Here is a 26943-nt window from a genome sequence, read left to right as displayed (position 1 = left end):
TAATATGAATGTAACTGTTTTGCTTTTCTATATGCACCTTGTGAATTTTCTAAGAAGACTATGGACATTTTTATGTTATTAAATATATTTTAGTCATAGTTCTTCATTAAAAGTATTTCTTGGAACTAGACCTCCTAATCAGAATTTCTAGGAATGGGGCACTAGTAATTTAATTTTTCAGTGGTCCTGATTGATACCTACCCTGATGATTATGATCTACAGTTCTCTGCTGTAATTCTATAGTGCCATCCTATAGTAAACCTAAGCTAGAAGTTGTTTAACTTGTGGATGGCTGGAATTTATATTGTTTAATAGTTATATTGCACTATTCAAACAGTATTTCACCAAACATCCCAATAGCAGGTAACTCTTTGTATATATACATAATGCTTTACTTAGGGTAAATATTTTAAGGCAGAAAATATGTTCTACTTTTATCTTATAGTTTATCATTTGCACTTTTATTGCTTGTGAAGTTAAACATTCTTATATTAGCTATATATGCATATAGTTATAGATATAGAAAGGCAGACATAGGTCACTTATCCTTTATAGTTTTAGGATTATTGATGCTTACATTATTATGTGTGCTACAGACTTTTTGTCCACTTGTCATTTGCTTTCTTGATTTGGTTCTGGAGTTTGGTGCTGTCCCAGCTGTTCATTTTTTATGAGGTCACTGCTAATAGTTTTTCTTGCTTGTTGCACTTGTTTTGTTAGAAAGCCTTAGGAAAGATCTCTGCCTCCACCCCGCTCACAATGCTGTTAAGCACTTAACTCAGACACATAAACTTAAATTGGGCACCTGAGGGTCCCAGCCCTGCTGTACACCCTGATTACTGCACGTAAGCAGACTGGCTTTCAGGTGGAGCCTCTGAGCAAAGGAGGGCTATAAGAATGCTTACTGGGGCTATGTAACATTTTGGGTCCTTCCCCTGGGCATTTTACCTATCTTTATATCAGTCTAGATAATTTTGTCTCTGTTGAGACCCAGAAGAGAGCTATATCTTAAGAAATAGATGCATGGAACCATTCTTTTTTTCCTTTGCAAGTTCTGCTGTTGTTACCTTTAAATGAAAAAAAGTCAGCAAAAAATATTTTTCTGTGCACAATAAAAAATTACTGTATAATATACATAAATATATATGATTAGATTTCAGGGAAAAAGCCTCTAAGTATCTGAAAAAAATTTTATCAAGCAAATAATTTTATGGAGAAAACAAAACAAAACAAAACAAAACACCAGGGGACTAAAATAGACCTTGTAGCTTACAAAATAATCTCCATGTTTTTGGGATGTACAGTAAAACAAATGAAAATACAAAATCTTCAGCTAAATGTTCAGTAATTGCATAGTCATAGGAATTCATATGCCAAGAATGAACTTGTTATACCTTGAAATTTTTTTGGAATTATCAGTTACCTAATAGGTGCTTTCCTCTGATTAGACCAGGCTGTGCTGACCTTTTCTAGTGAGTACAAATTGTACCATTAAGCTTTTGTTTCCTTTTCCTGTTTTTACCTTCAAAAGTTACCATGATCCAAAAGAAATCTTTTTGCTGTACTTAAGGCTTTTACGTAGTCTTGCTGAGTTAATAATGTGTCATTACCACAAGGTTTAAAAGAGCCTAAAACATCTACCCTGCTTGATGCTAAATTACATAAGCAGGTGTTCTCATGAATAAATGTCCACTGACATTCTTAAAATAAAAGGTTATTTTTTAAAGTCTTTAACATGTCAGAGTTTCCATGTATCACATCTCTCTAGCTCAGTCTTAGAAAGCATTTCCATCATCATGAATACATTTTTGAGTACCTGAGGATGGCACACTGTTAGTACTGAAAGCTTCTGTTACTGGGGTTTCTCCTGCTTATGCCATTGCACAGGGCAGAAGTGGTAGCTGATCAGATCTGAGCTCATGTCTCAGACATAGAGGAGACATACTAACCTAACATGAATTTGGCAAAATTAATTTTGCTGGTTAGGAATGATAAGAATCCTATCTATAAATGAAGGTTATTTCTTTGAAAGATATTCTGTTGTGTGCTAATACAAGCTATTTAATAAAATTATTCTTAGGTAGTACAGATTCTGCCTAGTCCTGGCTTTCCAAATACTTCCCCAGAACAGACTAGTTGGGGAAGAGCTAGAGACTAGTCTCTAAATCACACTTGGATGCTGAAATAAACTCACTTCTGTACTTTATTTAGATGTTAAAAGCTTCCAAGTATAAAAGAAGGAAGTTTTCAAACATCTTTGAGGAAAATTTTTCAGATTTCCACAAAACATAGTCAATCTTTACATTAAAAAAATGTTAGAATATAAGAAATAAAATTGCTTGGCTACAAAATAAACTAGCAATCTATAAGAAAAGGCCAGGCATGGTGGTACATGCCTGTATAGAGCCCATCACTTTTGGCAAGGGAAAGCAGGAAGATCATTAGTCCTAGGCCAGTCTGAGCCATATGAAATGCTGTCTCCAAAACTAAAAGAGGGATGCCTTGGCCCATGACCACAGCTGCCACAGCTCTGACTTTCTAAGTGGCTCACCCTGCCAAGGTTGTGGTGTCCTGACACTCAGGCCTGGAGAGCAGGGCAGCTCTAAGGGGCAACATACCTGTGCCATTGAACAAAACACCAGTGAGACCAAGGTGAGGTCTCATCTCACCAGTATTTGAGTTAGAATATCATCTTTTCCCCTAGGTCACTACCATGTCCCTTTTGTGGGAAAAGCCATCTGTGGAGAGCAGTGGCTGTACATTCAGCCATTCCCCAGAAAGAACCAAAGGTGACGTTGAGGGTCCTCTCCAAAATGCCTCTGGGAGCACATATGGCACAAAGCAGCCCAAGACTGCAGCAGCTGAGACCTCTGAACAGCATGGTAGCTGTGAAAAGCCTGGGACCACTAGCCAGGAAGCAGAAGCTGTTTGTGTGGGGCATTTCCACCATCACCACGTCTACCAGCAACAGCTGATTGAGAAACAAAAGAAGAAACTTGAGGAACAGCAAAAAACCATTCAGAAGCTGAAGGAAACCCAGCGGTTGGCCGAGGCACGGTGGGCAGCTGAGCGTGCTACCACGCTCACAGAAGGACAGAACAGCCTTCAGTCAAATCCCAGAGGAGCGGGGGACCTTCAGGGAACCTGCCAGAGGCTTCTGAAGTATGTCAGCAGGGTCAGATTCTGAATATGTTTGGAGGGTTTTCTTTGGAGAAATAGCTTTGCTTGGCTTCCTGTATGCTCACAAAGCTAAGAACCTCATGCATGCTGACTGTCCCATGCTGGGTGTGCATAGATACTTAAAGCAAATGGCTGCCTAGATGGATACCACTATACAGTGAGCTCTGGGTGGTTGTGAGAGAAACTCTAGAATTATGTAGGAAAAGAGAAATACATGTTTTAACTAAGTTTTTGAGTTTCTGATTATGTTTAATGCTGAGAAACCAGGGCAGACAACATGGTCCCCTGGGACTAGCCTATGGCTGGCTAATTGATTCACTTCAATTTTTAGTTGTTCACAGTAGAACCATCTATCTTCAGACTTGGAATAGGAGTATAACTTTTCCAAAAGTCACTTAATATGGTTCTACATGTGTTTTGTGTGTGCAGTGACAGGTTGTTTAGGAGAGGAATTGATGAGGGTGGGTCATCCTTAGCCAGACTTTAGTCTGGGTATAATAACTTGTTAACTGGGAGTTACATTAAACTTTATAAAGTGCTTCGAGTTTCTCATCTATAAAGGCTTTGAAGGAAGCTAATTGTTAATCATAGTTGTCTTTTTCTTCTTATTTTCTTTCAGTTCATCTGTCCCATCCCCTAGATGTGAAGCCAGTAGAGCCAATTCTAGAAAGCCTCTTTCTGCATCCAAAAGGACCCTGAAGCAGTCGACAACACCCCATCCCTTACTGAAAGGCAAGCCTGCCCCACTGGCTTTTATGATGGTTGTCTTTTCTGCTGGAGTAGTGTATGTCTGGAACTGGGTGCTTACAGCTCTTAGGCTTTGACACTTGATAGAGCCTGGTGAAAATCCAAGGTTTGTAGATGTGGGAAGAATGGGACCAGGGAGCCTCCACTACTCTCTTTCCTTCCCCTTCTGCCAACTCTCCCCATAACTAACACATGCATGAGTATGTGTACATGTATACACCACACACACACACACACACACACACACACACACACACATACACACGGGGGGGGGGGTAATGAAAGGCCCATCATTTTTTCTCTAATTTGAGATTTGCATTGTGAGGGGAAAGGGAGAATTACACAAATGAAAACCCTGAGTAGCAGCTAAGGCTAAATAAACATTGATAAAGTTCATCTGCCATTGTACTTCATCAATGTCAAAATACTGATGAGTTTATAGCAAGTCAAGTCACGTGATTTTGTCACTTTATGATGTGTTGTGTTTTAATAGTAGCATTTTGGTAATGAGATCTGTAAACCAGATAGTTTAATTTCATAGCATTTTAGATGCATATGGAGCTCTCTATATTTAAAAACTAATGCTTTGCGACTAGAGGCACTCCTCAGGACCCACCTTGTAATTCTGCTAATTTTGTCACATACCTGTTCTGTGCGTGTGTATGTGCATATATGTGTATATACACATGGTGGTGAGTTCTTTGACCATTACAAGGTTTCTGTAAATCTGAGGTTTTTAACTCTATCATAAAGTTTCTGCCCTGGCAAGAAGTAATGACATCTGAAGAGCATTGTCCTTCTAGTCACTCCTGTCAATGAAGAGATGGCCTGGCGAATTCCCGCCATCTGGCAGGGCAGCAGGCGATGCCGTCCTTGCCACCACTAAGGCTGATCAGGAAATGTCCAGTTCATTGGGATATGTTTTTAAAATTATTGTTTGATCAATTACTTATTTTAGAATCCCAGTCTGTTTCTTAAGTAGACTTTAATGATTCAATCTAAAAAAGATGGGGAGAGATGTATTTCGGAGATGCTGCCTTTCGGGCTCTTCACTTTAATCCTCAGTCTATTTCTACCTCCTTAAGGACAGCCTCACTCTGCCATCTGTGCGACCACCACTAATCCTCTGGGCAGCGCACACAGTTCATATCTGTAAGAAGTAGCTTGGTGAGGTTTTTATTAATTCTTAAAACTTGGACTTAAATTCCTTCTCGGTAACATGGCCCAAGGAACTGAAAGCAACAGTGTCTGGCTTTGTGAGCAGAGCTGATGCTTCTGACGCCCGTGCCCCTGCCTGGGCCAGCCGACTGAGTCGTCACAGCATCAGACCATCTTGCACATTTGTTTCTTTTGGATCGATATTTAATAAACTGTCAAGAACAGGAGTCTGACACTCAAAATCATTCTGATGCCAGTTCTCCAGATGCCTGGTTCACTTCCATTGCCTGCCCATCTGGGTGCCTGGGTCTTAGAACTACACTGAAATATATTCACCATGACCCCAACTTTAGTTTTCTTGTTGTTGTCTTGAGTATAGACACATGGACAGTAACTTCAGAAAAAGGAGTAACCTCACATAAGTGGATTTTAAGGAAATTTAAGGAATTTTTCTATTCTCCAAGTGCTCGTTAGCTGTAGTTGTGTGTGTGTTGATCAGCAATATATTAACATTCTGGCTTCTGGGTTTTATATACTAAATCCACCATCCAGGAGCATTGTCTTATTTAAACCAACAGAAATATATTCTAAAGAAATATAAAGAGAAGTGTAATTGGCGTATACTTTATTCATTGTTGCTGATGTTAGATCGTTAACCTGTTTGTTAAGTTAAATAAGCTGCATATGTCAGAAGGTTCAACTTACAAGAAAACTCCAATGGTAACTCTAAATGTGACTATTATATGTAGACATTATTTTACAGAGTGCTTCGTTTTTTTGTTTTTTTGGTTTTATATATATATATTGGGACTATGTTACTATTTTTTAGCCATGGAAGAGAGAGCAATTCAACGAGCTGAACGTAGGCAGAACTTGGCAGAAAGGAAGAAAAAACAAGAAGAAGACAAATTGGTAATAAATTCAGAATGCAAACTGGGGCAAGAAAAGTGATTTGTTCAGATTTCAAAACCTGGACCATTGTGTGTCCATGCCTCCTGAGATGGTTGAGTTAGAGCAACTCCAGAAGGCAGTGGCTACCCCTCTGAATTCAGTTTTAAGAAAATAAGAAAGGTCTTACTCAACATCACTAGCAGAGCAGAAAGGAAATGTTTCAAAAGTGAGTGCCAGCTAGCAGACTGGAATGTTCACAATTAACCACAATTAGTATGCTGTATATCAATACATTGTATATTGATTGTATGTTGACCCAATGACTTTGCAAAGGACAGTAGTTCTTATCTTCCAACATTTGACCTAGACTGTTGTAGGATGATATCATTATGCAACAAGGTGAGTCCAGTCTATCACTGGGTGAGAATGAAGGGTAGGTGGGGAAAAGTCTATGAAGGAGAGAGGAAGAGAGGAAGCAGGAAGAATCAAGATGGAGTCAGCCAGGATTTAGACCCAGGTGGTCTTAATTGGCGATAGGTAGATATGAATATATTCAAGGGTTTCTATAGGCCAATTTGTCTTGTTTAGGTGTGTGGTTTATATCTTTGTCAACTGGTTGCAAGCTTACTGTGTGGATTGAGCACTTAACATATAAATCTGATAAATTATTGATTATTGAGTCATGATTTTACTGGGCTGTGGGGAATGTGAGCAAAGATCCTAGCTGGTAGAAAAGCAGCCAGGGCAAGTGGTTCCGGCTCAGTAGCCCTTGAAGAATGCACGGGAACTGGTAGCTGATCATTTCTTTTTTATTTTACCAAAACAGACTGTCAGAAGGAAATTTTGCATCTCTAAGAGAAAAATAACAATTCTGTTTGGGGTGGGCTGAGTTTCCTCACACCAGACTTCCTGTTTCATAAGTGAAAGTAAGAACTGAAAATAGTCATTCTTATCATGAAAGTAGAGTAGCTATATTCATGTGCAGGAGAAGGTTCTTTTACAGAGACCCCTAAGCTACAGGGAATGCTGGTTGAATCTTCCCCTCCTGTCACAAAATGCACACACAGTCCAGGAGGAGGACAGGGCCAAAGCTTTCCTTTCCTACTCAGAGGAAGGGTTCTGAGTTTTCTGTCTTCTGATTTCCGTCAGGCTCAGTTAAAGGCCCAAGAGGAAGAACGCCAAAAGAAGGATGCAGAAGAAAAGGAAGCCCAGCTGGAGAGAAAACGAGAGGAAAAGAGGCTGAAGAAGATGGTTAGTAGAGTCTTTGGCACTTGCCCCTTTGTTGAGGCCCATTGCTAGTCATCCCTCTCCTCATGCTTGTGTTGGCCATCGGTGTACCTAGGGCATAGGATGCTCTCAGCAAAGGTGGTGGTGAATAGGTGGACAGAACAATGGACAGTTAGAAGAAAACACATTTCAGAGAAGCTGGGAGAGCAAGTTATTAAATGGTAGCTGAGAAGATAGGACCTTACATTTGGAGAAAATACAGTAGTATTCATTATTGTTCACACAGAACAAAAGGAATCAAGAAGTCATATGAGGCAAAATGCACATAGATTTTGGAGACAGTAGAAGCATTTTCATCCTTTGCTAAATCAACATAAGAAATCTCTAAAAGCAGCTGTTTCTTTTCTTAAAAACTGGTGAGAGATTCTAGAACACATTTCCCCAACATGTGTTATATCCCATGTCGTCCTAGTAGGTCCTGAAATAGTAAGTTGTGTGAGAAGTGTAAATTCGGTAGTCAAATGGTTTTAGAAAGTGCTGTTTAAGATAAACAAAGTTCCTTAATTAGTTGACTTCCCAAAACTTTTGACATCTTCCCAGACATTACGAGTCTACAGAAAAGAGACACATTATACCAAAGTAGACATATATGTGTGTGTTTATGACTAGAAGACCATTTTTTATAAAGCATGGTATAACATATCATGGAACAATTTGAGGTCATACTACTGTAAAGCAACAAAATAATTTAAAAATATACAGTATAACAATTTTGTTTCTCATATTTGTTCACTGTAAGAAAATGAGAAATACAAAGAAGATAGAAAATATCTCTGATCTTAACACTAAGAATTAACTACTTTCCTATAGAAGCAACTTAGTGTCTATTTTGGGCCTTTTCTCTGTCATCTCTTCCTCTCTATTAATAGATTGATCATTGTCCACCTGTAGGTATATATAGCTTAAGTGTTTTTCTTCTTTTTAGACTCTACCATGCATAGAGTATCTTCGGAATTCTTCAGGGCTGCCTAATTTATATATGCAGTGATATCCTTTATAAATCTGTTTTGGATTAATGCAGATTTACTGAAAATATGTGTATGTTTCTCTCAGTGCCTCTCTAGCTTGATGAGGTTGTTATTATTATTTCTAAGGGTTTCTATGGGTATTTTTATCTCATATAGAAAGGCAGTTTGTATCTTTGTCCACTGGTTGTAAGCTTATTGTGTAGAGGGTTTGTGGATTGGGAATTTATTATATAAACCTGCTTAATAGTTTACCAGGATGTGGAGTCATGTTTGTACCATGCAGTGGAAGAAAGGAACATATTAGGGTGGTCATGTCTACCTGGAACAGAAGCAGCAGTGGCAGTAGGGTGACCATGCCACCTTTTATAGAGACGGTGTAAAGCCACCAAGTTAGAGATCTTGGTAGTGCCAGATGGCTCCAGTACGGGATAAAAGGTTAAGCAATCCTATTTTAATACTTAACACAACAGCATGTACTGATGTGTATAGACTGAACCTGGCCTTGTGTAGAGTTTGTCCTTACATTCCTGGAGTAATTTCACCTGGCTATGGCATATGATAGCTTTAATGTAATCTTCAACTTGCCTTTCTACTGTTCTGTTGAGGATTTAGAAAGTGATGTTCCTCAGGAGTATCGGCCTGTATTTTCTGTTCCTGTGTCATCTTTGTTTTGCTTCAGTGTCAGACTAAGGCTAGCCTCACAAAATGAGCTTGAAGTATTCTTTCTCCTCAGCTTTCTGGAAGAACGTTGGTCATGGTGTTTACCAGATCAGAAAGGGAACTAGAAGTATCAAATCTGGAGTCTGTCTTTTAGCAAATATCTTCGTTATTTTTGTACTACTAACATTAAAATGGCATTGACATAATTGAAATATGCTGTCTCCTATCAGGTGTCCTTGTCCTCCATGTTTCTCTCTTCCTGTATTCTATGATTTTGGTAAGCATCTTATATCATCTGCTTTCCTTTTAAAAATATTTTTAGTGTTGTCTAGTGCTAATAATCCCCACCCCCTCAAACCCTAGAATACCCCATGTCACTGAGAGCTTTACATCCTTGCATTTCGCTTTCTCCCTCCCATTTTCTCTGTCATGTGTGCCCTATGTTGTGTGTAGTATGCTGTGAACACTAGGTGTCCTGCTGAAGTTACTGACTTACACCACTGCTTTAGTAGTAATAATAGGGGTGTTGGATTCTGCCTCCCATTTCTAGTGTTCTTTGTACAGATCTAAATTCTTAATCCGTGTCATATATTATTCTTCCTGAACAACTTGAACCATTCTGCTCCTGATGACAGATTCCCTCAGCTTATAACCTGCTTTCTTCCTCTCAGACAGCCTCAGTCCCACGTGTCCTTACAGGACCTTTTCTTTGGTTCAGGATCATGAGGAGGAAGAGAGTAGAAAGCTCTGGAATATCTTATGAGGACACTAGTCCCATCATGTTAGGCACTTCTTACACAGATCCATTTACTAATAGAGTTAGTGTTTCAACATAAGGACTTTAGTCATTGACAGTGGGTGAGTTTCTTCCCTTTCCCATCTTTAAGACTATGTCTCATTTTAACTCTCTTAAATATACAATTTATCTAGATATAGTTGGTTTGTTCAGTCGTTTGCCTTTCTTAATAGTTTAAAGCTTCTTGAATATAGAGCTTTGTGTTTTATCACAAAATTTAAACATATTTTTAAACCCACTGTTCTTCAAGTATCTCAGCCAATACTTCTCTTCATTCTCCTTCCCAGGTCCCAGTTGTGCCAGGTTTTCACTCTTGTTACTTTACAGTTACTATGACTTCACATTGCCTGGTTCTTTCTTTAACTATTTCACCTGGTAATAAGTACATTGGAGACCCTCTTCATTTCTGTCCCCATGGTTTTAATGTCCAGCACTTCTGTGTTGAACTCCATGGTTTTCGTGTGTGCTGCAGTCACCTATCTGATATGAATGGTGTCCACCTTTCTCCACTTTTCTTTCAATTCCCTAATATTGTCATACACTTATCTAAAATTATGACAGCTTCAGCATCTTTGTCATGTCTGCCTTTTTCTGATGACTTTTTATCTTTTCAGACCTTATTCTTATCTTTTGATATATCATTTGTATATTGTTGTTGAAAGCCAGTCATTTGCTTAGAGCAATAGAAATTTAGCCATGTAGGGCTTTATTGTGGAATTTGTGTTAATCTAGCTAGGAATTGCGCTTTGTTTGATGTTTATTGGTGCCATGGTTACTACCATTAGCTTTTATTGTTGCTATGGAAACTAGAGACTTCCGTTTTTCAGTGCTTTCTGACTTTGGGTCTCCACCTTGTGCTGCTCCTCAGAAGCCATGTCCTTTCCTGTTTCATAGCAGAAGTGTTTGTAAGTAGGTGCTGAGGTGGGTGTGAGGGGAAGCATTCTCTACTCTGATTAAATTTCAGTCTTGGGTGTGCCCAGCTCTGCCTCTGGAGTTTCTGTTTCTGCTGTGTGGTTGAAATATTTATTACTGCACCTCATCCCCCCCCCACCCCTTTCTCTATGACTGAGAACCCTTTCCTACAGCAGTTAGTTGGTTGACGGGAAGAGATCATATCCGGCAGACTTCTCAAAGTTCCCTCACTATGCAGTGTGGTCCCCTCTATTCCCAGTGGCAGAAGCAGAGAGAACCTTCATTCTCAGGAGGAAGAATGCTTGGGGCAGTTTGGGCTGTTGTTTCTCTCCCCTTGACTCAGGAAAATTCCTCTTAGTCTCCCTGTCATCTTTGTGAAAACATATTGGGGTTCCTAGAGGAGAAATCTACAGAAGAGTGTGACCACCTTCATGAGCTTAACCTTCTCACATGATGCACTTGCACCAAGCACACACACACCAAGCACTTCACCAACATTTCTACCTTAGCAGCTCAGTATCTGTAGTTTCTGCCTTCTCAGGTAAGCTAATGCTCCTATGCCTCCCTGATAGTGCCTGTCTCTCCAACTTGGGAGATAATTATATGTCTCAGGTCAATTAACAAAAAAAATATTAGTTCTGATCTCTGGTCAGGCTTATTTCTTGTTAGAAGCAAAATGCTTGAACAAACCAAAAATGATTTTAAAAAACTTAATGGCCAGGAGAATGTTTTATCTCACTATACCAATCCCAAACCTTTTCTTTTAAAAAATGCCAGCCCATAGCAACAAAAAGCCTCTTCATGTAAGCCCGTTTCCAATCGGACTGAAACGTTCAAACTTTGAGAGCAGTGTATTTGCCTCCCTTAAGAGTGGTTTCGGCTCTAAATGTACCTGTCAGTTGTCTGCGTTTCCTTCTGTGCAAACACGCTGTGCACAGAGTGCTTGCCCACTCTGCTTGTCACATGGTCTTCATTCTTTTGAGGCATCACATTCTGACGAGCAGGTCCTGGCATCTCTGCAGACTTCATATAACTTACCCAGACACAATCTCAAAGGCAATACCCATGGACAACAAAAACTCAACAGCACTCCTGAACCAGTGCCTGCTGGGGCTTTCTCTGTCGGTTGAATGTGGCTGGATGCCTCTGAGGGAAATCTGGTTTAAAGTCTACTTGGCAGGTTTTTGCTCACAGAGTTTATCAGCAGACTGTCCAGTAGAGGTACCATATTCTCTAGGTAGATAAATAACCCAACTATTGTTATAACAAATTATCTCAGGGACAACTTCACATATTTATCTGAATACAAAATATAAGCCCAGTTACACATGTGAAGGACATGTGTCTTGGTTTGGTTTTATATTGCTGTGATAAACAACATAACCAAAAGCAGCTGGGAGAGGAGTTTATTTGTCTCGTATGTCACAGACCATTATTAGGAAAGCCAAGGCAAGAACTAAAGCAGAAATGAGTGAGGTCTGCTGCCTGCTGGCTTGCTCCCCCATGGCTTACTCCACCTGCTTTCTCCCTGGATTGGCACTGTCCATGGGGGGCTGGGCCCTACTACATCCAATCAAGACAAGACAAAGGAAGTCTTCAGGGAAAAGACCATGATAAAGTGGCCCTCCATATTCAGGAGAAAGGGTACAGGGTAAGGGGATGGCTACAGATTCATGTCCCTATGACCCTGGCACCAAACGTGGCAAGTAAGAGGGCCACTAACAGGTCTCACTGACCTAAAAATAAAATCTTTCTCATAAAGTCCCACTTTTTTTTCACTGGGTGCATGTTTTCTACTACTACTGATCAGCTGCTGTTCTGTAGCTATATAAATATGCTTAGGGAAAGGTTGGAGTTTTTGATGACCTGGAACCCACTTTGTAGACCAGGCTGGCCTTGAACTCCCAGAGAGCCATCTGCCTCTGCCTCCCACTATGCCCAGCTCATAAATATGCTTTTAATTACTGGGAAATGGAAATCTGTTATTGAAAAGGGTAATTCTATCATAGAAAATGACATCCCCTGTTTAGTAAACATTAGCTTAGAAAGTAAACACTTGTGAAATATCTACTTACAGGCCAGTCTTTGCTCTGCATGTTGGAACAGAGCAATGAAGAGAGAGAACATCTTTGTCTTGAGAACCCATCTATGTTAGTTTGGAAAAAGATTCGATCAACATCTAAAGAAATAGACAGGAAGAATAATGTGGGAAGCAAGGTGTGAAAACCTTTCTGAGCACTCAGTTCAAAGGAGGTCCCCACAGGACACATATGCAGTCACATAGCCTGCTTAGCACACGGCTTGCCAGAGATGCTTGCATATCAAGACTGTAATGTGGAATCTAGAAGTTCCAAATATGCCAATGGTTTTGGTGATCTAGAAGTGACTAGAATCAACCCTGGGGGTGGAGGTGGACAGAGATGACTGCAGGGTCACAGCCTAGGATGTATGAATATTTTTCCAGAGGATGAGGATCTGGAAGAACCAGGAGAACCTAAGATTAGAACAGCAATAGAGGTGTTTGTGTTGGGGGAGGAAGATGGTGGACCCAGCACAATGTGTCTGAGCTCAGTTCTGAAGAAGACAAGTGACTCTCTAATTTGGAAACAGGGGCATCACTCATGACCTGAACAAGGGTGCTTTCTGTGGCCGCTTGGGAAAGGAGCCACTGTGGATTAAGACTTGGTGAGGAATACATGTACACAGAGGTCCAGTGGATCAAAGAGATGTTTGCCTTTGGTCTTGCTTTTTTTTTAATTGGCATTTACTAGCATGTTTCTATTTTGACTTCCATGATCCAGCAGTAACAGAGAAATTAGTGTTAAAATAGAGTTGAGTGCCATATACTTCTCTTAACGTACTTTTAAACCTTAATCTTTGTCTTGAGACATAGTGGCTGATACAGATAAACATTTAGATGAAATATTGGTTTTATACCATTTGTAATTATGTAAAATATTATTTAAATCAAAAGAGAAAGTTATATTTAATATCAGTTTTGAGCCTGAGGGAACTATGTACTCTCTGAAACCTCTGTGTAAATCCCCAATATAAATGCTTTTTCAAAACAGAATCATACTGTATCCATATGTCAGCCGAGTGGATACAGCTGCCGCTCACTTCCTGTACACAGAGGAGGGGAGCTGTGAATATGGCAGGCAGGTTCTTTAGACTGAGCCTGGGGCTTCTCCAAGGGTGGGATCGGGCTCTCAGGTCTGCTTGCAGGCTACCTCTGAGGAAGGGACAATGTGCTGCATGAAGAAAGAACCTGGTGCCGACTCATTTATTCTTTCCCCTCCTTTTACTACTCAGAAAGAAATGCTTATCTACAGTTTTTATGTCTGCCATTTCATTCCAGAAGGTTTTCAATAAAGATTATAAAGGTTATTTTGGTGTAAATCTATAAAGAATGTAGACATTTCATTTTCAAAACCTGTACAAAGATAGGTAATTGCATTGGAAGATAACTTTCCCTTTCCTGTTAGAAATATTCTCGCCTGTCTCTGTCTCTTCCTCCCTCCCTACCTCCCTCCCTCTCCCCCACCTCAAGGCTCAGACACACAAAGTAGCTTGCAGAATCAACCATTTCACCACTGCCCTTTTCATGACATGAACTTAGAGAATGCAAAGGAACTTACTTGAATAGTGTTATATTTCTGCCCCATGGGTGGCCACTGTGAGGGCAGTCTGCTTTTAAAGCTGTGTCTTGCTGAACTCATGACATTCCAGTGGACATTCCCTCTCACCTTTATTACAGACTGCTTTTATTAAAGACAGACCTAGATAATGGTATCTGTAAGGTAGGCTGTTAAGTTCCTGTCATCTTTTCTCAGCCACACCACTCAGGAGTGCATCTTTCTTCTGTGAGAAGCACAAGGTACCTTCTTTCTCAGGGAACCACCAGGGGCAGTTAATCTTGCTGCTCAGGACAGAAGGCTGCTCTGTGATGATAAATACTTCCAGCTTACATCTGGACTTGCTGTTCACTTAGGAAAGAAAAATAACTCAGTGGTAAGAGTTATTCTCGACCTTCAGTGGAGTTTCTTGTCATTTGATCATCATTATTTATATCTAAGGCTCTGCATCATAATTCTAGTGAACGTTTGCACTACTGTTTCTTCTGTAATAATAAGGAAAGGCTTCCTGGTTTCTCCCTTAACTAGATGTTTTGATTTTTTTAATAATGAGAGAAGCAGTAGTTTATGTAAACAATATTTGATAAACCCAAGAATACACAGCTCAGATTGATGTAGGGCTTGTTACCAACATTCCCTGACCCTTTTAGCAAAATCCTTTAAAAAATATTCCAGAGTTTTATTATAATGATCAGCACATTATTTAACTGTTAGATGTTATTTTTGTTCTCTTTTAAAGTGAAATTCTTTGGGTGTTTTAATCATGGAATTTTTGCTTCTTCTTCCCCCCCAGAAAGAACTAGAGAAACAGAAGAGAATTCAAAGAAATCAAGAGTTGGAAACAGTAGCTAAAGGTCATTATGAAAAGATATTGCTAAGGAAGAAAGGCCTGGAGCCCTGGAAGAGACTGAGAATGCAAAGCAGGCAAAACCTTGAGGTGATGTCATCATCGTGGTATCAGCCCCAAGTTAAAAGTAGGCTTTCTCGGATAGCGTGAATACCTAGACAAGCTTTAGGGTGAGGGGCTCAGTGAGTTCAAAGCCAGAGAGATAACTACCTTGAGTCTGTATATTTCTGTTTTGAATGAGAGTCTAGATTTGATTTTCTAAATGATTTTATTAGCGATCACTACTATAGGAAGAATAAAGCTGACTCAGTTTTGCCATGGTTTCTAACAGAGAGAAAGTAATAAGCTTACCTCTGCTATGATAAAGTCCATAGACAACCTCAGACTCTCAGTGCATTACAACACAGCACTCATCTCTCAGGAGTCAGCAGGCCACTTGTAGCTCCCCAATCCTCGTTGCTGGTTCCAGAGCTGCTCAGGTTGTTCCTTCCACCTAGCAATTAACCAATAGATCTAGCAAGCCAAATTACAGAAGCCCTCTGTCAACGTCTGCTGCCTATCACCTTGCTCAGAGTTCTATTTCCCAAGTCCTTATGATCTCCATCACAAAAAGAGTGTTGAGGAGAACATAGGTAAAGTTGATTGCAAAATGAAGTGAAAGACACCCCCAAGGGATGGCAGTGCAGTGACCAAAAGACCACACTGTCCCACTTCACATTTTAAGGCAAGCATTCTATGCCTCGAGTGTCTAGAAAATGCAGCTTTTCCTGAGGAGTATGGTCTGTCCACTTGTGACACACCCATTTGGATGACTCAGCTAAGAGAAGGCAATGTGTGTCTTTATTAAAAAGTCTCCAAGTAGACAGTAATCTTTGAGGCTGAGAAGATAAGTATCGGGTCTGGAGAGGGCTCGTTGGTTGAGTACTTGATGTTCTTGCTGAGAACCAACAGTTCATTTCCTAGCACCTTCGAGTGGCTGTCAACTGGCTGTCTCTTCAGGCTCCAAATAATCTAATACTTTCTTCTGGCCTCTGTGGGCACGAACACACAGTGACACATAATAAAAATAAAACAAGTCATGGATATCTTTTTATTCTGGCCATTTGGAATGTCACATCTCTTCCCAAGGCTGAAGCCATATTCAGATCCCATTCTTTTGAGTCGTCAACCCCAAAGCTCAAGGCCTTGGTTTCACAGTGCTGCTCATTATGAAGTGAAGGTTCATTCCCAGTGTCCTTCAGGCTGATAATCTAACTAGATCTCTAACACTGCCCACCAATATTTCACTGAGCAGAGCAATCATAAGGCCAGGTTCAAGGTCACTAGGAGGGATGAGGCCCTATCTTCTCCATTGGGCAGTGCTGTAAATCACATTGAAAAGAGTACATAATGCTATTACAGAGAGCAGCAATCTGCTCTGCCACAGGGATCCTTGAAATCGAACACCAATGAAATGTCTCAAATTCCCCTAACAAATTTATTCAGCACATAGAACATTCAAGTAAATGGTCAAGAAGTTCAAACAGATGGAATGGTATTCTGCCTTTGGCTGCCAGGTTTTATGTGTCACAGAGCCCCATATGATGGCTGCTCTGGCCAGTAAATATGACCAGCAGGTCTGGGGCACAGCATGTTCACAGTGATGGGTAGTTAGATGAGACCTACGACAGTGTGTCACTGTTCTAGAAAGGACTGCAATGAGAAGGCCTTTTCTCCTGTCTGTTGAAGGGACACAACCATCTCTTTCATACATTAGAAACTGAGTTGTATTTATTTTGGATGGTACTCTCAGCCACTTAAATTGGTAAGACATTAAAATATTCATCATGTTATTTTTGTATCAATGGTTTTGTGGTTTATTGATAATGTCTAAATTTCAATCCTGGTGACAGTTCATTCTACAAACTAATTGAAATTATTGGCATTTCCTCAATTAGACAGTGGTTAAGTACATATTAAAGAGCGGTCTGTTATGGAATTGCTGTCCAGGTTCCAGCAGAGCAAACTGAGCGCACTGCCAGTCACCCAGTGCAAAGGTTAGTGGCCATGAAAAGATGCTCATTCCACTTTCTAACCAGCACTGAAGGAACATGCACAACGTGAACCCATGACCTCCACAGACCAAGGCCGGGAGTCTCTGTCTTTAGGTCATAGACTTTAGGCAACTCAAGACTGCTTTTGTCTAATGACTATCTAAACCTGCTGTGTAGCATCATTTCCCTAGGTATGTATGTTTCCTTAAGTGATTTACAATTTAAGGAATAAGTTCCATTTTTCATTAAAAAAATTTCCAGGTAGCAGAAAAGTATCACTCTTTGGCTTTACAAAGAAAATGCCTACTCAGCTGGTTCCAGTATAGCCAAGGAAGTCTGGCTATGAAGACAGCTAAGGCTGATCAATTTTACTCCCAACTGTTGTGTAGGAGAGTCATCCGAAGCTGGCTCCAGGTAAGGACACAGGAAAAGGATTTTAAATGCATCTCATTGAGTCACAATTGATGACACATACCTATGGTCTCAGCACTTGGGAAGCTGAGACCGTCTCTCAGAAAATCAAAACTAAATATACTCTCCATTTAAAAAAACACCAAGCTGAATATGCTTGAGAATGCCACACACACTTTGGTTTTTCAAGAACTCAGAGCCATGAATCCAGTTCATTCCTTTGAAAGATTGTCAACTTTGGGTAATATAAAGTCTCTAGAACATGTCAACTTTCCCCATAAAGTGTGTGTGTGTGTGTGTGTGTGTGTGTGTGTGTGTGAGAGAGAGAGAGAGAGAGAGAAAGAGAGAGAGAGAGAGAGAGAGAGAGAGAGAGAGAGAGAGAGAGAGTCCTTCAGCTTTTGTTTCTTAATATTCATTGGCTTTCTGTCTCACAGTACTTAGGTTATTGTAGGAAGGTCCCCATCAACCTTCACCCATTTCTGACCCTGCATCACTGTTGTAGTAAATTACAGAAAATATCCTTGACTTGGCTCCTTGTTGTCCTTTCGTCCCTTTGCATCCATTATTACTTTGCTGTGTGTCTCTGTTTCAGCATCTTGTCGTTTGTTCTTAACTTACTCTATGCATCTACTGACATCATTTGTCTCATTTCTGCTTGTGTCTTTACCCACTAGTACGTCAGTGATCTAGAGAAAGAAGTCAGGAAGCTCTATGTCTACTTACTGCAGAAGAAGATTTTCAAAGCCTGGCTTACCACTGTCAGAGAGCTGAAGATGGATTCCCAGAGAAAGCTTAAGGTTGCCACAGAACACTGTGACAGGTAAGGTATGGCGCTCTCACGAAGCTGACTCCCCCAATGCCTGGAACATCTGTTTGCACAATGAAAAGGTGGGGTGGCGCCAAGAGAGCTGGTCCCTCAGAGACAGGTGGGGATCCCAGCTCCCCTGATGTTCAAGGGTGGCAGTAGCACAGGAAAGCACCTGTAAGATGAGGATGCCTAGCCTGTCCCCCTCACAGGAGGTGGGAGGGGGAGGGGGCTGCAGGGACCAGATGTGAAATCCATGGACTATACCTAAGCAAATGTGTTCTTAGTAGTGATGTGGTTTTCATTTTTAAACATTTTTATCACATGCATGCCTGGTGCCTATGAAGGGCAAAGATGACATAGGATCCCCTGGACCTGGAGTTAGAGGTGGTTCTGAGCCACCATGTGGTGCTAGAAACTAAGCTCAGATTCCTCTGCAAGAGCAGCCAGTGCCCTTAACCCAGAGTTTTAGTTCTTAAGTTTCGTGTGAAATATAGCACAAAATTTTCAAGTGCTTAAATCTTACAAATATAGCTAGTAGTTACTAGTCACCCATGTTACCAAATGGAGGTCAAAGTGGACTATCACTGTCCCACATGTCCCTTCCTAGTCACAAGTTCCTCCCACAGGAAAATAAATCTTCTGATTTGTACGGTGAACATTCCCCTGCTCTCCTAAGCCCTCAATACAACCATGTGGTTTTCCTTGTTTTGAATTCTATTTAGGTGACCTATTATTGATGTTTAAAATACACTTAGGTCTTATTTGTTAAGAAATAATATAATCCACACAAATATAAGCAAGTATATACTTGTTTTCTGACTTTAGAACTTCCCTAAGCATCTGTGCAGAAATGTTATGAACACAGACAGGAACAACCCATTTTGACAGTCAAACATCAGTCCTGGGAAGCACTTACCTTGTGGATACAGTGACAGCTTTGAGCTGTGTGTGGGGTCACCCTCCCCTCCCTGCCTAGTACTCACTTTTAGATTCTTTGTTTTCACTGTGTGTGAGCATCTCTTGCACACCTTGTTATACCAGTATGGCCACTCCTAGCAAAAACTGTTTTTTCTTAATTTACAGGCACTGGAAATCAGTGGTCTGAGAATAGACTAACAAGTGTATTATAATTTAATGTAAATGGAGATTAACTATGCAATGTGATAATATTCAGAGGACTTGCCTTTGAATAAAATACATCTTCTTTAGAGAAGGTGAGGATACAGTACCTAATGACTCTGCAGTCATAGCTTTTTGAAGCTCCTCATCACAGGGCTGGTGACATCCTAATGGGTAAAGGTGCTTGCCACCAAACCTGATAACTCTAGTTCAGTGTGTGTCCCCTACCTCCACACTCACATTGTGGTGTGTGTGTGCTCATGTGCACTAACAAGATGTAATAAAGGATAAAACTTTAAAATGAGTAAGAACAACAGATTTTGCCTTCTGAGCTGTGGTGAGCACTGAACAAGGAAACAGAAGTGTGTTAAGGCACCACTCAGCCCGCACCATGACCGCTGGTTCTGTTTCATGCCGTGGTGAATGTGCATTCAGCCTCTTCTGTGCCTCAGCTGTCTTTCTCAGCCTGGGGATTCAGTTGGAGCTTTCGGAATGCAGAGCATGACTTACAGCCCATGTAACAATACTGGGAGTGAAAGCATGAATTCATTTTCTGACAAGGGAACAGCATACACCCCCATGTGCAAACACACACCCAGGAAGCAGCTCACTGGACCCCACACTGGGTTTCCTTGCTGTAAATCACCCTGCTCCTACATCCACCTCCCTGCTCAATCTCCCAATTCACTGTTTTTATAAGCTAAAGGATATAATGGCAAGATGGTGCTCCTTTTTAGGGTTTGAAGTGGGAAGTCAGTATAGGAACTATGATCGAGAAGAAAGGAAGTCCATCTGCTCGGGATAGAACCTCTGCTGTGACACTGTCTCTTCCCCACTTTGTTCCTGCCTCCTCTGTCTGTGCCCCACTGACCTCCTATTGTGCCCCTCAGAGGCACAGAGTTCACTTCAGCTTAAGGGCAAGCACAGCCTCATCCTTCACACTGTTAAGCTCTGCCCATGTCACCCACTGACCAGCTTGTCTCAGTGCTGCTATTCATTTGGTTGCTCTACTGATTTCCCTAGAGCTAGCAGAGGTTTCAGGAGAGAAGAATAGGAGGAGCCAGAAAGCCTGGAGTATAGTGAGGAGAGAGGAGTTGTAAATAGCAGGTGAGAGAGGTTCATCTGCAAGCCTGGGACTGGGCCCCAGAGATGAGCACAGGAAGCTCTCAGTGCTGGGCTGAGTGAAGTTGAATGCAGTGAAGCAGTTCTGCTCAACAGAAATCAGAATTATCCAAAACATCAACCAGCGAACAGCCATAAAATTAAAAATGACTAAGGTGAATTCTTGGGCCGTGTTAGCTAATTAAAAGGCCAGAGCAAGTATCATCACTGCCTCTAGTTTTACAAAACCTCAATAGCCTGTGCTGTGTTGCAACCTGTAACCATGTGATTGTGTGCTATGCTAGCCTTGACTCTTGACCTTTATTCAAGGCCTGTCCCCTTCAGGAATAGCCACGTGAGTTCAGTAATGCATTTCAACACCCCAGATATTCCTCCTGAGACAGGCAGCATCTGAGCTTCTCTACCACTGTCCTTCCTACAGCATCCCCAGTGCCCAGCTGGGGTAGGTATTGGTCAGTCCTCAGAGGGCAGATATGCTTCCAACAGACTGGATTTCAACACACAACCCACACACCATCTTTGCAAGCTTGGAATTAACTCTTTCTCAGCTAGAATTCTAGATCCTTTCTGTAATTGGTGATGAGCTTACCCTTCAGGTTTTAAACTATGGAAACGCCAGGCCTGGAACCACTAAGTGTGCTCTCCCAGATACAGCCGGTCATTATCTCTACCTTGACAGCTGTCTGCCCAAGCCCATCCTAATTCCTGGCCCTGGCTGGTCGAGAGACAGGCTGTGACCAAAGTAGCACTGTCAGCACTGGGCTCTCCGTGCAACATCACTTACCACAGTCATCCCTGTCCGTTTTTTTTTTTTTTTTTTTTTTTTTTTCAATAGCACTGTATGCTGTCGAAATTCCCATTGATTTCTCCCTCTCTTGTCCCCTTAAAGGAAGACTCTCAAAGTCACATTGGAGATGTGGAAGGCGTTTGTAAAACTTACCAAAGAAGAAAGAGTGAAAGAAGAGCGGCGAGACCAACTCCGCCGGAAGGTCACTGAAATCCTTCCAGACTTCCAGATGCCGGTGGCATCGTGATGGCTGCATCCCAGCAGCTCACATGCTTCGATGTGTGCAGGCTGCCTCCACCCACACACCCAGCTGAGCCTAGACCAGAGGAATTGTCTTGGGATGTGTTCTTCCATCTTGATGTCTCCGGGGTGCTAGGCATCTGTTTTAATGTCTGTCACAGTGGGTCATCCATGGAAGCAGTCTAGGGTACCACCATTGAGTGTATTTTATATATTCTTAGTATGATAAACTTTGAAAGGATGAGTGTTTGCCTGCCTAGACTTCCGGAGATGATGTCTTCATCACTTGCTGTGAGCTGCTGTAAGTGTCACACTGAATAGAAACAGAAAGCAGTGAGGACTTAGGAAAGAGGGCATGGGTGGCCACAGTGTGAGTGACAGATGCCCAGCAGGGCTGACTCCACCCAATGGCAAAGTGGGATTAAAGGTACTCTACAGTTGCAGCAGATGGCAGTAGCTTATCCTGATCTCAGAGCAACTAGGACAACCAAGCACTTAATACACACCAAGGATTGATACAAACCAACAGCTAGTAACAGCTCCAGTAAATACCACCCAGCCCCTCATCAAAATGCCTAGCCATGTTCCCAACTCAGCTTCTAAGTAATCCATCTGCTTTGTCTGCTTGGCCTGGCAACTTACAATGAATTCAAAGAGTGTTCTAATATTTAGAATTCTGTAACGATTGATCAAATGTTCCCTTCTGTGAACTTTTACACAGAATCATCTGCTAGGAATCTTTTCATTATAAAACTTGTCTTTATTGTGACAAATTCAAATAGTCCACAAATGCACAGTAAAATGAGAAAACTCCTCATAGCCCAGAACATCTAGATTGGTAAAATAAGTGTTGAGTGAACGTGCTTGACCCAGCAGTTCTTAGGCTACCCCAGCCGCACGCTGTGCAAAGTGGCTCTGATCATTTTCTCATGAGAGATGTGCAGGATGGGCCGAGGCCACAAAACGCCAGAGCTGAGGTGAACTGCAGCTCACACCTTTCCCTTAATACCCTATGACTGCAACAACATGTCAAAAACAAGTGTTTTTAAGATGAATGGCCACAAGAAAAATGGAACTAAGTTCATATTTAATCTCACTCCACCTAAACCACTGTTTCTACTTAATTATAGCACACTTATATTGGCCATTAACACTCCCACACTGCAAAAAAAATCAAAACCACACACAAATATTAATTTACTGTCGGAGTAGAGATAAGGCTGAATTCTTTAACATGTCCTAAGTAAGTCATATAAAAATCAAGCTTTCTATTCTAAACTGTATCTTTGCTTCACCCAAACATCAGCTAGAAATTGCTTCCTTGGGACACATATGTTGACTGGGCCACCTGAACAGTAGCAGCTTATAGACCCCTGTGAAGAGACCAAACTCTTGATAGTCCATAGTGAAGATGTGGCTGAAACACTGCTACTAATTAGCACCTGAATAAACAGTGCCTGGCCTACAAAGCCAGGAAGGGAAGAAGGAGACAAAGTTTAGGGTCTGCAAAGGCAACTGGATGGGGACAACGGCGAGGTAGTCAGGAGGCCCCACAGCTCAGAGCATGGGACTTTCTTATGGCAGAACACTTTCAGGACACACCAACAATCAGACTGTTTTCATAAAAGAAAGCACTTTATTTTCCTTTTAAACAATGTGTTCACGGGACATTATTTTGCACAAACAGCAGTAGTTTGTAAAATGTCCATTTTAAAGGCCTTGCATCTGAGTCTGAGGTGCTAAGATGCAAATACAGGAACAAAAAGGGTGCAGAGTCCAGCCCTCGGCCTCCAGCTTGGCTTGGGAAATCTCACTTTATGTTGTTAGGCCATCCATGTTAAATTTTGAATGTAATATTAAAGCCATCCCTGGGATTCACTTAGTCTACCATCAGACACAGAAACCAGATCAAATGAAAAGGCCCCAAAGACAAATCATCAAGTCACCAGACCCTGGCAGCACGCATGAGCTTGCTGCTCTAACATGGCACCGTTTCCATGGCTCTGCCTGAAAAGCTTGTATTTGTATCATTTGAGCAGACTAGCTCTGGGTTAAAAGCTTTTCCTTTTAAATGGATTTTTTTTAAGGTAAAAAGTAACACCAGGACATCACCAGTACTTATAAATCACAAGCCCAAGGTGGAGAGAGCCACATGCTCTGCTACCCATCAGCCTGCTGTTCCTGCAGTGAAATGCTCAGAGCCAGCTCAAGTTGACACGGCTGTCCATCAGCATCAGGTCCCAGCAGACATTCACAAGAACACATTTTCATTTGTTCAGTTCAATTCATGTGGCTTTCATTCTCACCACACGGCCTCTACATGTTTAACATGAAACAGTTCACTTGCCAAACTTGTGCTGATCAAACCAGGCTCCAAGCAGGTGCCTCCAGCGCAACTTGAACCCACCACTTATTCAAGGCTCTTTTCTGAAAGGCAGGGCACCAACATATGGCTAACAGGAAGTTCAATCACAGAAACCTACTCGGCTGGTTTAAAGAGATGAGTGAGCTCCTAAAGCTGTGCTTCTACAAGTCTTTACTTTTGTCAGCTGAGCGTTAAAACAACAAGCTGATGTCCTACCCAAAAGGGGAAGTCTGTTAGGCAGGCATCAATATTACATAGACTCTTACTGGCATTGTGTTTTCTGGCAGTGGAAAGTTCTAGAATACAAAGTTTTCTCTTGCAAAAAATTTTAGAGTCCCAAGGACTGTTGCATAAGAGAAGGTTTACAGCAGTTTTCCTTCCAAACAGGCTGTACAGGGGATGGCAATCAGTACACTCATCAGAGGGAAATACCACTTGGAGATCAATTATAATATATCAATTATAATACCCTAGCAACTATGTGGTTGGGGGAACAGACAGCACTGTTCCCAAAACACATTTAAGGCTTCATTTTAGCGGCGTCAGAGTGGCCTGCAGACGAGGCAGTGAGGGTATCCTACACAGTACACGCTCCTAAGACACATTTCTACCAGGAAGGATTCCTAATTCCTTCCAGTCTTGATCCTTAGTGTTTTTCCTTGAGTTTTTCAAAAGCAGGCTCAGTCCTCTTTCCTGGGAATATACTCACTGATGTGGTAGCAATGAAAAAGGTCAGAACGGGGTAGGTCCTTTATGAAGCTCAGATGTAGGACAGGGGACCTGCTTATCTGGAGTCACATTTGTGAGGAGTCATGATCAAGGGACTGCTGGCTTATCCATGGATGTTTGGGAAAACCCATTCATAAAGGCCTTGCCTTTTTAAAGATTCCAATAAAATTTTCTACTATTTGGAGAATACCAAAATCCCACAAACAACTCAAGATCATAAAGCACAAAGAAAGATCTGATTGTAGACAGCCTCTGATTTGCTGTCTCTTGGAAATGAACTACAAAAAGTTGAGTGCTATTTCCCATATCCCCTCTATGAAGCAACAAGGCCAAGGCAAATTTAAGGTCTCACAAATTATCTTTGATCTTTGGGATGCCAGACACAATACATGTATAAAAAACAAAGATTCAAGATGGGGTTCCTCATATGGATCTCCCATTTCTATACCAGAAAGAGGGCCCATTCTGTAGTCTTCCCCATGTTCCAGTTCTGAGACACAAAGGAACAATTTAGTACTGGGGAAGAACTAGAAAGCAGTATTCTGTTCAGTGCTGGGAAGTGCACGTACCCTGTTCTTCTAGTGAGACGTGTGTGTGTGTGTGTGTGTGTGTGTGTGTGTGTGTGTGTGTGTGTGTGTGTGCATGTGTGTGTTTGGGGGTGGATAAGTGGAGAAAGATCTATAAAGCAAGAATCTTTTTTACTTTGAGCTTCATTCTGCAAACCACCAAAGTTCTCCAGAAACTTCAGCTTTGGAGGCTAGAGAGATGGCTCAGCAGTTAGGAGCACATGTCCTGACTATAATTTCTGTAAAGTTCACGGAAGCTAGATGTTCAGAGTTGGCTGCATACCTGGCATTCAGGAGACATGAAAACTACCAGTTTCTGCCCACATATGCTGTTGGTGACATTACTACCATCTCTCTTACTTAAAACCCACAAAGACGGAAGTTAGTTGTATCCAAGCCAACTTTCATTCTAAATCAATGTTTGACTGTGGGCCAGGGACAGGCATCACCGTAGAAACTGCAGCCAGTGAACATCCCCAGGCTCACTCTCTGGCTGCCCCAGTGGAATATGGAGTCTATTATTTATTAAACAATAGATCTCTGGGGAGAGCAATGACAAACCTGGATGAAAATGTGGTACCTGTCTTCAGGAGAGCCCGAGTTAAGAAGCAGGAACATTCCCTCAGTGCATCCAAGCAGGCACAGAACCACAACAAAAAGCACAAAGCACTGTTTCCCCTATGAAGCTACAAGGCCAAGGCAAATTATCATTGATCTTTGGGATCACTGAAACGGTACATGTGTAAAAAACAAACATTCAAGATGGGGTTCCTCATATGGATCTCCCATTTCTATACCAGAAAGAGGGCCCATTCTGTAGTCTTCCCCATGTTCCAGTTCTGAGACACAAAGGAACAATTTAGTACTGGGGAAGAACTAGAAAGCAGTATTCTGTTCAGTGCCGGGAAGTGCACGTACCCTGTTCTTCTAGTGAGATGTGTGTTTTGTATGGAGAATAGCATGTGCATATGGGAAGGTGTCAAGTCACCCCAGAGAGTTCGTGGCAGGCTGATGTTTCCATTTAGTGTTATAAACATTACAGCACTGAAAATACACAATAATAAAAAAAATCAAGCCCTTGATATTAATCAGCCTCCACAGCTATAAAGAGGGAAAATGTTCTCAGAGGACAGTCTCCTTTCCTTCCAGCCACCACCACCAGTGTGCCAGCACCTCACCCAAGTAAAATATGGAAGGAGGGAAAAAAGAGAAGTATAATAAATATAAAACGATACATTAGCAAATAAATCACCTAAACTTCTGCCCACTACGCACAGCACAGATAGTAATTATCATTTTCATCGGCTGTCCTTTTTGAGATAACTAGCATTGACAGGGACAACTTCTGTGACTGTACAGACTGGCTTCAATATTCTCACCCACGGCTTCAGCCCCAGGGATCCCTCCAGTGCCTCCCACGTGCTCCTCAGGTGCCATCGTGGCTGTCCCATGAGGTAGCCAGGCAGCAGAAGCTCCCATACAGGTGAACCTGAGACTTGGGAAAAGTGACTCCCGAGGGGTCATATGGCTATTAAAAAAGGAAGGGAGGACTAGGGACTCTCTGAGTTCTAACTTCCTTCCTTCCTCATGCGAATGGTTTGTGTCCACAGCCTCTTTGCAGCTTCTGGTGCCCGAGCCAGCAAGGTGACGGGAAAGGGTGGCTCTACTCTTGCTGCTTCAGT

General features: G+C 41.6%; 1 protein-coding gene across 1 annotated transcript in view; it reads left to right on the top strand.

The window, feature by feature from the left end:
* Window positions 1-22170, top strand: part of CCDC191 (coiled-coil domain containing 191) — a gene marked incomplete at its 5' end in the record, with an annotated part of 66058 nt that extends 43888 nt beyond the window's left edge. The window contains 8 exons of the mRNA XM_080919181.1: window positions 2705-3162; window positions 3821-3912; window positions 5915-5997; window positions 7126-7227; window positions 15028-15171; window positions 17376-17528; window positions 18200-18345; window positions 21464-22170. Coding sequence (XP_080775307.1) covers window positions 2705-3162; window positions 3821-3912; window positions 5915-5997; window positions 7126-7227; window positions 15028-15171; window positions 17376-17528; window positions 18200-18345; window positions 21464-21608 — 1323 coding nt within the window. The 3' untranslated portion in view covers window positions 21609-22170. The remainder of the gene's footprint in view (window positions 1-2704; window positions 3163-3820; window positions 3913-5914; window positions 5998-7125; window positions 7228-15027; window positions 15172-17375; window positions 17529-18199; window positions 18346-21463) is intronic.
* Window positions 22171-26943: the final 4773 nt, after the last annotated feature.

Source organism: Micromys minutus, assembly GCF_963924665.1.
Source record: "Micromys minutus genome assembly, chromosome: 7".
NCBI classification, from domain to species: Eukaryota; Metazoa; Chordata; class Mammalia; order Rodentia; family Muridae; genus Micromys; species Micromys minutus.
This window is presented reverse-complemented; position numbering and strand designations above follow the sequence as displayed.